Source organism: Mirounga angustirostris, unplaced genomic scaffold (genome assembly GCF_029215605.1).
Source record: "Mirounga angustirostris isolate CCGP_5_RB_7025 unplaced genomic scaffold, mMirAng1.0.hap1 SCAF_10, whole genome shotgun sequence".
NCBI lineage: Eukaryota > Metazoa > Chordata > Mammalia > Carnivora > Phocidae > Mirounga > Mirounga angustirostris.
The window spans coordinates 40,049,221-40,062,722 of NW_026991718.1; the positions used below are offsets into that span (position 1 = coordinate 40,049,221).

Sequence of the window (13,502 nt, forward strand, 5' to 3'; positions counted from 1 at the left end):
ACAAAAAATGGCATTCTGCTCATATTTTTTTGTTATGTCTTGGACTTCATTGTAGTCGCAATTTTGATAATATTTAATTTGGAATTCATAACCACAGGGAAACATTTATATATGGGTGTTCCTTTGCAAATAAAATTATGTATTACTTGAATGTAGGATTGTCAGAATAAACTCTAGATGTAATATATATTTTTAAGAAGTATTTCTATAATGTCTCATTTGCCTTAAATGTTTCATTGCCAGTAGGGTTTTTTCCCCCCTCCTCAAAACAAAGTTCTTCCAAACATTTCACTTTTGTGATTCTACATAGTGCTGTTATCTAGCAGTTACTACTAACTATAGGTTTATCAATATTCAATAAAACTCATTTTCTGCAATAAAATTTTAATAATGTCCTGGTGTATTAATCTCTGTTATCTGACATGTTGATCTAGTAGTACTTTTTTAAAGTCAGGTTTATTGAGGTACAATGTACATAGAGTAAAATTCTCTTTTTTTTCCTTTTTTTTTTAATTTTTCTTTCCTTCCTTAAGGTCCATCACTCGGTTACCCAATCCACTAGTGGCATTATTGATAGATTTCCTTTGCTTTTCTGGTAACAAATAGAATGAAAAAATGTCCACATAGGCTATTAAAATTGCAATTCTGCAATAGTGAGTTTTTCTGACATTAGATATTGTGTTCTTGCATTCCTACTTCTTAAGCTTATTGATGAGATGTTAATCTAAAAACAGAATTTGGTTTCATATTTTGTTCTTTAATATGCCTTAAAAAGTTTCAAATCCTTTTCTGGGTACAGTGGACATCTTTTGGTAAGATGTTGATATAGCTTGCTTGGAACTACTGATTCATTTGATAACATTTCCATACAAATGAGATATTTAGGCAAAGGACAGGAACATTACTGAGATTCACAAATCCAAGTCTGAGATAGTTCTAATTACGTTGCCTAATTTATAATCTTTTTCCTTTTCACCACTGTGTTTATCTTATAGTTCTAGTAATTTTCTAGCTTTAGTAATAAACTGTCAAAGAAGACATAAATAAATGGAAAGATGCTCATGGACTGGAAGAATTAATATTATTAAAATGCTCATAGATTGGAAGAATTAATGTTATTAAAATGTCCATACTACTCAAAGCATTGTACAGACTCAGTACAATCCCTATTAAAATTCCAAAGGCAGGGACGCCTGGGTGGCTCAGTTAAGCGTCTGCCTTCGTCTCGGGTCGTGGTCCCAGGGTCTTGGGATTGAGCCCTGCATCCAGCTCCCTGCTCAGCGGGGAGCCTGCTTCTCCCTCTGTCTGCAGCTCCCCCTTCTTGTGCTCTCTCTCCTTCTGTCTCTGACAAATAAATAAATAAAATCTAAAAAAAAATTCCAAAGGTACTTTCCACAGAAATAGAACAAACAGTACTAAAATTTGTAAGAAACTGCAAGAGAATCCAGATAGCCCCAGCAATCTGAGACAGAACAAAGCTGCAGATATCATGCTCCCTGATTTCAAACGATATTACAAAGCTAAACTAATCAAACCTGTATAGTATTGACATTAAAGCAGACACATAGACCAAGAGAACAGAATAAGGAGTCCAGAGATAAACCCCTGTATATATGGTCAATTATTTTACGACAAAGGAGCCAAGAATATACAATGGGGAAAGAACAGTGTGTTCAATAAATGGTACTGGGAAAACTGGACAGCCACATGCAAAAGGATGAAACTGGACCACCATCTAACACCATACACAAAACTAAATCAAAATGGATTAAAGACTTGAACACAAAACCTGAAACCATAAAACTCCTAGAAGAAAACATAGGTGGTAAACTCCTTGAGATTGGCCTTGATGATGATTTTTTGGATTTGACACCAAAAGCACAGGTAACAAAAGGTAAAATAAACAAGCAGGACTACATCCAATTAAAGAGCTTCTCCACAGTGAAGGAAATCATCAAAATGAAAAGGCAATCTACTGAAAGGGAAAAGATATTTGCAAATCATATATCTGATAAAGGATTAATATCTAAAGTATATAAGGAACTCATATAACTCAATAACAAAAAACTAAACAATCCAATTAGAAAATGGGCAGAGGATCTGTATAGATATTTTTCCAAAGAAGACATACAGATAGACAATAGGCACATGAAAATATGGTCAACATCACTAGTCATCAGGGAAATGCAAACCAAACCATAATGAGGTATCATTTGACCTCTCAGAATGGCTCTTATCAAAAAGACAAGAAATAATAGGTTTTGGCAAGGATGTGGAGAAAAGGGAACCCTCTTACACTGTTGGTAGGAATGTAAATTGGTACAAGTACTAAGGAAAACAGTATGAAGTTCCCTCAAAAAAATTAAAAAATAGAGCTACCACATGACCTAGCAATTCCACTACTTGGGTATCTATCTGAAGAAAACAAAAACACTAATTCAAAAAGATATATGTGCCCCTATGTTAACTGCAGCATTACTTATAATAGCCAAGAGATGAAAGCAACCCCGAGTGTCCATTAAAGAAGAGAAAGATGTGATATATATATATGTGTGTGTGTGTGTGATATATATATATATATCTCACACAGTCAATGAAATCTTGCTACTTGCAACAACATGGATGGACCATGAAGGCAAGTAACTTAAACATTTGTAACTCATTTGTAAAATAGAGATAATAATTGTATCTTACAGTGTTTTGTGAGCATTAAATGATTTAATATATATAAATACTTTGCCTAGAACATAGTAAACACCAATAAATCATTTTTTATGATATGTAAAATACAGGGATTCACTTTGGTGTGCTCTCATACAACTCTCTAGCCAACAGTCTTCCCCCATACCTCATGGCTACCCTTCAATTCCAGTCACTCTTGTTCAAGGTCTGAGTCCTAACAATACAGGATTGTTTTGTCTTGCTCAATTCCATTCTCTGTTCTCTGTGCTCTTCATGATCTCCCTAGTTCCTGACCCTTTACCTAGGTTCCTTTTTACTCGCACCAGAGCTGACCAGAGTCCCCACTATGCCTCCTTGCTGGGCAAGATAACCGGCAGCATATAGTTGTGTACTCACTCAGGTTGATATTCCAACATATTTAGACATCTCCTTAAAGCTTATTCCTGACAAAATTGTTATGCCTAACACATAGCACTGAGTTGATATTTTAGAATAAACTTGATAAAAGGAAACATTTTCTCACTTAAAGGAATTGTGTTAAACATTGTAGAACTGCACATCGGATGTATTTTGCTACATTTGAAAAATATGCAAAGGCATTATATTTTATCACTCTTAAAAGGAGTTTAGTTTAACATGTCTTCATCTCGTTGACCCAATATTTCCTATTTTTAACTTCCAATTTAGCTGCTTCACAGTTTGTGCCACCCAAATGACTGTCTTTTCATAAGGTTTCTGATATTTGGAGTTCAGGCCAGGGAGGAAAAATTAACGTCAGCTTTAACACATAATAAAATAAACTACGATTCCAACTCTGTCTTCTTAAGTGAGACCTTGTGTATTCCCATCAAGCATCACGAGTATCAGTCCAAAGTAGTATAAAACATCAACTCAGTTCCCCGAGTAGAAGCGCTCATTAGTCTAGAAATACCATTAATTTCTTGAATTGGACAAAAGCAGTTTCCATATTCATCTTTCATACTTTGTCTTGTGCTAGTAAAAATATGAAAATCATTTTACATTTGGCAAAATCTGACTCCTCTCATAATGGGGAATGAATTATCACAAATGGCACTTCTTGATATCTGGGTTATAAGATGATTTTTTTTTAATAAAAGAAAGCTATGAAAACATTTCATATATTAATCAAGAAGTATTAAAAATCAGCAAATAGACCATTTTTGTTGATCAGTCACCATTTAAGATCCATAACCTCTTCTCCAAAAAGAACTAGTAAAGAACTACTAAGGCAGTGGTGGGGATGACAATACTAACATTTTTTTTTTTTTTTTACATCAAAGGGCTTTATAGTCTACTGTATGTTAATTCTCCATCTTAAAAAACAAAACAAAACAAAACAAAAAACCTCACTCAACCCCAATTCTCCTTTCATCTACCACCTTCTCTTCTATTTTTGGCATCCCAAAATTGGTAGGTCCAAACCCTTTTCTTCCCAACAAATCTGTTCCATCCAACCTTCTGTGTCTCAGATAATAGCAACTCTTCTTGCTCAGTCAGCAGATCATTAAAGTCATCCTAGATTCCTCTCTGGTTGTCCACCTTACATATAGGCCGTAAAAACATCCTGTTGCCTTGACCTTCAAATTACTTCCCACTTCTCATCATTTCCACCTGGTTCATCTCTCACCTCAATAATTATAGCCTTCAAATTGGTCTTCCTGTTTCAACCTTTGCTTCTCAAAAGTCTAATCTCTACACAGCAATCAGAGCAGTCCCTTTCAAAATGTAACTCAGATCATAACACTTCTCTGCTTGAAGTCTGTCCCTGGTTCTCCACTTTTCTCAGAGTAAAAGCTAATGTTCATACAATGGCTGGCAAGCCCCTTCATGATCTGTTCCCTAGCTCTCATTCACTCTACTGTGGTCACACGAGCCTTCTCTTTTCTTCTTGACTATGCCAGGTAGGCTCCTGCCTTGGGATATATGTATTCACTTTCCTGCTGTCTGGAATGCTCTTTTCCTCACCAGCACATCATTCACTCCTCTTTCCAGTCCTTATTCAAATGACAGCTTGTCAATGAGGCCTACCCTGACATCCAGTTAATTCACAACTTCTTCCCCAGAACTCCCAATCTCCTTTGCTTACTCTCTTTTTTCTCTCATACTTATCACCATCTAGCTTCTCTGTAATTTACTCAGATACTGTTTATTATTGTCTCCTTCCACTAAAATGTAAGCTCCACGAGGGCAACAATTTCGATCTGGATGGTTCAATAATGTATCTCTAGTACCTAGAACAGTTCATGCTACAGAGTGGGTAATCAGTACATTTTGCCGAAGGATTGGATTCTTATAAGCATCTCTGTTCTTTCTTCAAATTATTTCTCACTCTAATTAAGCTCTTTCAGATTTATAATAAATCTACCATTTAAAAATTTGATTAAAATGTTATTCTTTTCTCCCTCTTTTTGCCAGTAGGAGAGCTGTCCTCAGTGTTACCTGACTCAGTCAAAACTACAGTGCTGCATAAGGGAGAGTAAGAGAATTCTTAATGAGTTCTTTTTTCTTCCCATGCAGCAGAGAATGGGAATTTGGTGGTAAAGCTAAACCACTATCATCTTCCCAGGAAAGACTGTCTCAACAGCTGTTGTCCACACAACTAAACAACAATGGAGGAAAGCCAGTATCATCTTTAAATTCTACTGCCTTTTGTGCTGAATTTTAAAGCAATTCATAGGGGCGCCTGGGTGGCTCAGTCTGTTAAGCATCTGCCCTGGGCTCAGGTCATGATTCCAGGGTCCTAGGATGGGGCTCTGTGTCACTCCCTGCTCAGCGGGGAGTTTGCTTCTCCCTCTCCTCCCCACTCGTGCTCTATCTCTGTTGCTCTCTCTCTCAAATAAAATCTTTTAAAAAAAAGCAATTCACAGACTCACATTTGTATGATTCTTCTAATTATTTCAGAAACAAATGTGTTTAGTAATAATAAAGAGTATATGTGTGTGTTATTAATCTATATAAATACCTTAAGTTATCAAACTCCTTTTATTTCTAAAAAAAATCTTATCTCTACTAAGGAAAGTTGAAATAACATGTAAAGCAAATCATGTACCTACTTTTTATACATTGCCATCTTTTTTTCTCAGGAATCACAAAATATCAAAATTATCTTTGGAATACTAATTAAAAATAGATGGCATTATATAATATAAGCATAGAAGAGGCATAACAGTGCACTACTCTGTAAAATAATGTCTACAAGGAAAGCTAAATGGAAAAAATAAATAACATTGTTGTGATTAAGATTCATTTGTCATCAGATGATAACCAAAATTGTATTTGACATTTATCATTAATGCCCAGTCAATTATGGATAACATTCACAATCTTAATTGAAACTTTTACTGTTGAATACACTGTTTTATAAAAGAGAACTCACTTGAGATTATATGTATCATATTCAATGGAAGACCTTGGCACTGCAGGGATCATATAAAGAAATCCAAGATGTTCATTTTCACGTATTATTTTAATGATTTGCAAGGGATTACGAATGTTGGCTCTAATGACTTCTTCCCGGTCATGGAATGTGTATTTAGGGTACGCTGAGGAGCTAGTCCCATAGAGACCTCTTCTTCCAATACCAGTACGTGACAGTTTAGGAGAGGGAGCGAACATCTCAGTAGAGGGCCGCTGGATCTAAACAAAGCCAATTTTTAAAAATATGAGTTTTTGCAAAAAACAGAGTATAAAAAAATGACAAAGTATTAACCTCAAGCACTAGTTACCATACTGCTTGAGATGTCCGGGTTCAAAGGCAAACATTTTTGAACAGAAAAATTCAAATTATTATAAGGCAGGGATATATTCCTTCCCAGTCCTCCTCATCCAGGGGTCCATCCCCTTTCCCAACCCCCCCAGCATTGCTCCCATTGTCACCCTCTCTCCTTTAACTCTGTGTTTATTACATCAAAATACTACCAGCTCTCCGGGGTTCTCGGGAGCCCAGCACTCTTGCTGCTCAGTTGCTTTGCATCTATCTTGACTGTGGCCTCTCCCCTCAAACCCCTGACCTAGTTCTGAGGACCTTAATGCTTTTCAGTGAGTGACATCTTAAACAGCTGTTATCATAGCTCATAATAAACTTCTTTTTAGTGAAGGTAAGGGGTGGTTACATTGAGTATCGGGGATCATTATATAATAATAGCCTTGGAGAAGCATTCATGCTACAAACTCATGATTGCCTGTTCTGTAGACCAGTGCTTCTCACATTTAAATGTGCATGTGAATTACCTAGGTGTCCTGTTAAAATGCAGATTCTGTCTGTCAGTCTGGGGTGGAGCCTGAGATCCCTCATTTCTAACCTGCTCGCAGGAGCTGCAGATGCTGTGGACTGCCACTGGAGCACCAAAGCTAAGTCCCTGCCATGTTCACACACTAGAACTTTGCTGTAATCCCCCAGTTCCACTGTCTGTGTTCTCAGTGCCATTCACCACTCCTTTGTTCCTCCTCAGCAAACTCTGGGGCAGCATCATACACAGCCCCTCCTCCTGAGGAGGAGGTTGATAACCATGTTTCAGGAAATTTGACACTAACTCCCAATAGTCATCATCTGGTCTCACCAGTAGAAGGGCAACTGGCATTAAGACAAAAGAATCACTATCGCAGACCTGCTTTGCTGAATAACTGATGTAAATATATGAACGATATCTTTATTGCCTGTTAGCATAACTAACAGAGGCTGCCATTTCTTTCTTTTTCTTCCTTCCTCCCTTCCTTCCTTCCTTCCTTCCTTCCTTCCTTCCTTCCTTCCTTCCTTCCTTCCTTTCTCTCTCTCTCTCTCTCTTTCTTTCTTTCTTTGACAAAGAGAATAAGAGAGCACAAGTAGGGGGAGCAGCAGAGGGAGAGGGAGAAGCAGGCTCCCCGCTGAGGACTTGATCCAAGGGGCTTGATCCAAGGACCCCAGATCATGACCTGAGCCGAAGGCAGACACTTAACCAACTGAGCCACCCAAGTGCCCTGGGGTTGCCATTTCCACGAGAGACTGATTACCACAAGCTCTATGGAACAATGTCCCCAGGAAATTTGTATTCACAGATCCCATCATTCTCCATCTCTCATTAAATATACCCTGGTGAACAGGAGTTTCAGACAAAAATCCTAGAAAGTTTAGAGCCAGAGAAAATATATCTTTGAACTCAAAAGATACAATGTGCTTTTTTTACTTAATGGCCAGGGACAGCAGCAGCAACACTGTTTTCTTATGTAAAAGAATAGGCCAAGCCAGATACCCCTAAGCCAGAGAAAATACACATTGTCTTGTCCCAATGTTTCAACAAAGGCTGTAGTCGACAGTCCCTTAATATTTTTATGGGACTAGAGTATTAATATTTTAACAGAAAATGCATGTATTTTCTTTATTATATCCTTCAAAAAGTTTTACTGCCTTCTAAGTGCAAGATTTCTTCAACAATAGGCCTATATATTTTCATCTGAATACTTATTTCCAGTTACGTAACTCAGTGCAAAGATGTGTTTCAATTTAAGCAGCCACATAAGTTCAGATTTTGTGGGGGTGGTGGAAAGAGAACGAAGGAAGTATGTATGTATTTATTTAAAGATTTTATTTATTTATTTGAGAGAGACAGCGTGTGCGCTCGAGCAGGTGCACAAGTGGGGGGCGGGGCAGAGGGAGAGGGAGAAGCAGGCTCCCCGCTGAGCAGGGAGCCCAAAGCGAGGCTCGATCCCAGGACCTTGAGATCATGACCTGAGCCGAAGGCAGAGCTTAACCGACTGAGCCACCCAGGTGCCCCAGGAAGCATTTATTTATAAAGTATAGAACACCTGTAGTGTTCTCTATGATGGATGTCCAGTCCAATTTGTTAAGTCAATCTTCCTTAATTACCAGAAGCAATGCCTCCAACTGCCTTCTTTTATCTCCCAGGGCATCCTCATTGGTACATTTCCGTTCTAAACTCATTCTGAGAAATCAATATCCCCCCAAAATGACCCTCTTCTCAGAATAAACACCCTCCTCCTTTTATATGGAACATCCCCTTTCTTCTACATTTCCCTTTAACCCCTAACTCTTGCTGAATTCTTTACTTAGTTATAGCTATAACCAGGCATAACACACAATTTAACATTCCCTTTTAGCCCCCTCCCTTCATCCCAGATGTGCACAATTTCATTCCTCCCCTTTAAATTCAAGATCATGATGTCCACTTTATACCAAATAAACTAATTTATGGGCAATCAGAACTTTCTTGGTCCTACTTAAGATAGTTTATTCTCCTTTCCTATTTCACAGAAATGAAATTAACTGAGGCTTTATAATTTCATACAATTGAGCATGTAATATTCTTTGAGGGTGATCTCACCCACACCCACAGTGAGCCTCTTTCCAGCCAGCTTCTCAAACCCACCACTCTCCCACCTGATTTGCCTTATTAACTTTCCATTCATTCCTCCCAGCCTCGTGCCAGTCCCTACAGTGGCGTTTCCTCCACTGACCCTTCCCCTCACCACCAGGTGCAAGCATTCTCTTCTGTTCAGTTCACCACAGTTTTGTACCTTAAATGACCAACGGAGAGCTCTGATTGCACCCCACTGAGTTTGAGACTCACTTGTCCATCTACCCACCATCAAATTCTGCAGTCTTCAAGAATGGAACCTGTCTTCATCTCTTCCTCTCTAGTACTCTAGCCCAAAGCCTGAAAGACACTAGCACTGAAATGTTTAACAGGTCTCGGAGGATCCTCTCAGTAAAAAGCTCAGAGAATTCTCAGCTCTACTGGCATTTTTATTGTGAGTGTGTCCACATTTTCTCCCACTTCTACTTCTCTGTCTAATTATCTACAGGTATTTATAGAAAGCCATACTCTGGTGATTTCTCCCCAGAGCTACTGTTCACGTATTCCTTTCAAGGCAACTTCCCACTCTACAGCTCACCAATTACAGAAGTTGTTTTCCTAGCTGGTTTAGTTTCTATTTTACTGCCCTTCACCAAGGTCTTCAAAGACTGTCATTCTGGGTAATAATGATGAAAATTTCATAAAAGGTAAAATAAAATTGAAAACACTATTATGTCTTCTTTTAATATGCAAGAGAAGATCAGAGGGCACTGAATAGATGCTGTAAGTTTTCCTTTATGATTTTCCTCTACGGCCTAAAATTTCCTGGAATAAGAACTGAGAAGTACAGTATTCCCCAAATACATTGTGTAACCTGATAGAGAAAAATTTTGCAACTATTCTTATGAGTTAAAAGCATGTTAGCAATGCTATAGGAAACTAAAATTAAAGTGAAAGACTCAAGTATTTTAATAGTATACCTGTTTTTTCTTCACCACACGAACTTGCTGTTCAGGAAACTGAATAGACACTTTGGCACTGCCTTCCTCTCTTCTTGGAGGTTTTATGATTCCAGAAGTGACTAACTGAAGTCGGTTCTGCTCATATATGTATTCTGGCCTCTTATGATCTTGGTAGACTTTTAGCACTGGCTTTGGGGAATAAAAAGACATATTAATCTTTTTAATATTAACATGAATTTGTCTTATTCTTCACTTTGACTCTATTCCTGTTGGAAATTGATCTCCCTGGACTAATTTCCTATCGAAGTCACAATCAGTATGGTAGTTATCATCATGGACTGGCCATGGTCCATCACTAGACTAAGACTTTTCTATTCGGTTTCTATTAATTCTGTCCCTTAATTGCCAGTGCATACTTCTAGGAGTAAGGTTCTGACAGAAAAGGCTCAGAAGCATGAAATCATATATCCAGTAATTGTGCATTACAAACCCCTACCACTCATTACAACAGTTATTGTGGGAAGGACTGTACAATCCTCACACTCTACCTGAAAGTCATTAATCAATTCCCATAGCCATAACTGATTGAAGAGCCAGAAGAAATTGTGGCAAAAATAAATAAATAAATAAATAAATAAATAAATAAATAAATAAATAAATAAATAAATAAATAAATAGAAATTGTGGCATTATATTAGGCTGATCAAATTTCAGATTAAAGCAATAAAATCCAGCATTCAACATGATACACTAATGCAAGGAATTCACCATAATGGCTTTAAGTTTCTAAGCATTATGATTTTAGCATGATAGCTAATCTCTTACAACTGGAGTGAGAAAAAAAAGCTTGGAAATAAGCACAGGAATCAGCTGTTAAGCTTTCAAGTGTATGTAAATTACATTTGGTTTTGGCTAAAAATCCCTCTTGAGCCACTCACTGAAGAAAGGAAAAACACATAGATGGGGGTGGGAGGATCTCAGCTATATAACAGTGTGGAAAAGGAATGCAGACCAGAATCACAAGGTAAGAAGGGGGAGAAAAGCTTCTGCACAGCAAATGAAACCAACAACAAAATGAGAAGGCAGTCTACCAAGTGGCAGAAAGTATTTGCAAATCATATAGTGATAGGGGGTTAAGACCCCAAATATATAGAGAACTCATACAACTCAAGACCAAAAACAAAATAATCCAATTAAAAAATGGGCAGAGGATCTGTATAGACATTTTTTCCAAACAAGATGTACAGATGGCCAGCAAGTATATGAGAAAGATGCTCAACATCACTAATCATCAGAGAAATGCAAATCAAAACCATAATGAGATACCACCTTACACCTGTCAGAATGGCTATTATCAAAAAGACAAGAAACAAGTGTTTGTGAGAATGTGGAGAAAGGGGAACCCCCATCAATATTTGATAACACAATTTATATCTTTTTATCTTATGTATTCACAACGAAGTATTGCAGCTGTATTTTTACTACTTTTGTCTTTTAACCTTTAACTAGTTTTATAAATAAGTGATTAATCCACCACCTTCACATCAGATTATCCTGAATTTTACTATATATTCACCTTTACCAGTGAGATTTATACTTTCATGTTTTCCTGCTACTAATTAGAGTGCCTTTTCATTTCAGCTTCAAGAAGTCCCTTACAGGGGCGCCTGGGTGGCTCAGTCGGTTAAGTGTCTGTCTTCGGCTCAGGTCATGATCCCAGGGTCCTGGGATTGAGCCCCGCATCGGGCTCCCTGCTCAGTGGGAAGCCTGCTTCTCCCTCTCCCACTTCCCCTGCTTGTGTTCCCTCTCTCGCTGTGTCTCTGTCAAATAAATAAATAAAATCTTTAAGAAAAAAAAAAGTCCCTTACAATTTACTTTTTAGTAACAAAGCAACAAGCAAATATGTATATATAGAAAGAGAAAGAAAGCAAATATGGTAAAATACTAACAATTTTTTAATCTAGGTAGATGGTATATAAGTATTCATTTTACTATTATATCAACTTTTCTGTATATTTGAAACTCTTTATAGTAAAATGTTGGGAGAAATTGATTTTTTCAAATAAACTGGCAAAAATACAAAAAATTAGATAGATTCATATAAACCATAATAGTGATCATCTCCAAGCAAGGAGAGAGGGCACTGAGACTAAAATGGGGTACAAAAGGTATCTGAAATGTATTTGTAACATTCCTTTAAAAATAGATATTAGGGCGCCTGGGTGGCTCAGTTGGTTAAGCGACTGCCTTCGGCTCAGGTCATGATCCTGGAGTCCCTGGGTCGAGTCCCGCATCGGGCTCCCTGCTCGGCAGGGAGCCTGCTTCTGCCTCTGACCCTCCCCCCTCTCATGTGCTCTCTCTCTCATTCTCTCTGTCTCAAATAAATTAAAAAAAAAAAAGATATTAAATCAAACTAAGCAAAATTCAATATTATTAACTTGGGATACATATACTTGTCTACTATACTTCTCTTTATATCTTTTTGTATATTTGAAATTTTCATAATAATAGAAACAGAGGAAAACTTCTTAATATAACTATTTAGCAAAATCAGCAGCAAACCTCAATCACCCTAAATAGTAAAAACCTAAAGCCATTATGAAAATCAAGAACAAGATCGCTATTTTCGGGACGCCTGGGTGGCTCAGTCGGTTAAGCGGCTGCCTTCGGCCCAGGTCATGATCCCAGGGTCCTGGGATCGAGTCCCATATCGGGCTCCTTGCTCAGTAGGGAACCTGCTTCTCCCTCCCTCTGCTTGTGCTCTGTCAAATAAATAAGATCTTTAAAAAAAAAAAAAAAAAAGATCGCTATTTTCACTACCAACTTCATTTTTCAATTCTCAAATGGAAGAAGCATCTAGAACAGGGTCAGTAAACTTTTTCTGTAAAGGATCAGACAGTAAATATGTTAGGTTTTGTGGGCCAGATGGTCTCTGTCAGAACTACTCTACCATTGCAGCACCAAAGCAGCCTTAGACGATACGAAAATAAATGGATATCACTGTGATCCAATAAAACATTATTTACAAAAACAGGTTATAGGACTGGACTTGACCCATGGGCCATAGTGACTCCTACTCTAAAAAATAAAGTAACTGGTGTAAACACTAGGAAAGAAAGGCAAAATTATCTATCAATGATATTTATTATATACATTAAAAATAAAAGCCTAACTACTGAAGTAACTATAAGGATTTAAAAGAATATTGCTGAGGTTTCTGGTTACAAAGTAAACAGACAAAATCCATTTGCTTTTCTCTGTATTAAAAATAAACAGAAACTGGATCACAATAAAAAACTGAGGTTGAAATATTTAAGAATTTAACAAGAAAAACACAGGACCTTATTATAGCAAACTATAAAATCTCACAGAGAATTAAAAACAAAACCTGCAAAAGTATAAGGAAATGCCAAAAGCTAATTGTGGGAAAAATTACATGCTCATCTCCATATATGTCAAAAAGGCATTTGATAAAATTAAACTATTTTTGATAAAAATCTATTTGATTTTGTTAAAGCTTGTTTGTTTGTTTATGTAATCTCCGCAC

At 37.2% G+C, this 13,502-nt stretch overlaps 1 protein-coding gene across 1 annotated transcript in view; it reads right to left on the bottom strand.

Annotated features, from left to right (window-relative positions):
• The window catches only part of DNAH6 (dynein axonemal heavy chain 6), a 244,028-nt gene that overhangs the window by 198,072 nt on the left and 32,454 nt on the right, over window positions 1-13,502 (bottom strand). Inside the window, exons 4-5 of the mRNA XM_045884660.3 lie at window positions 9,974-10,144; window positions 6,080-6,339 (exon numbers count right to left, since the gene is read on the bottom strand). Of these exons, the coding sequence (XP_045740616.1) occupies window positions 6,080-6,339; window positions 9,974-10,144 (431 nt within the window). The remainder of the gene's footprint in view (window positions 1-6,079; window positions 6,340-9,973; window positions 10,145-13,502) is intronic.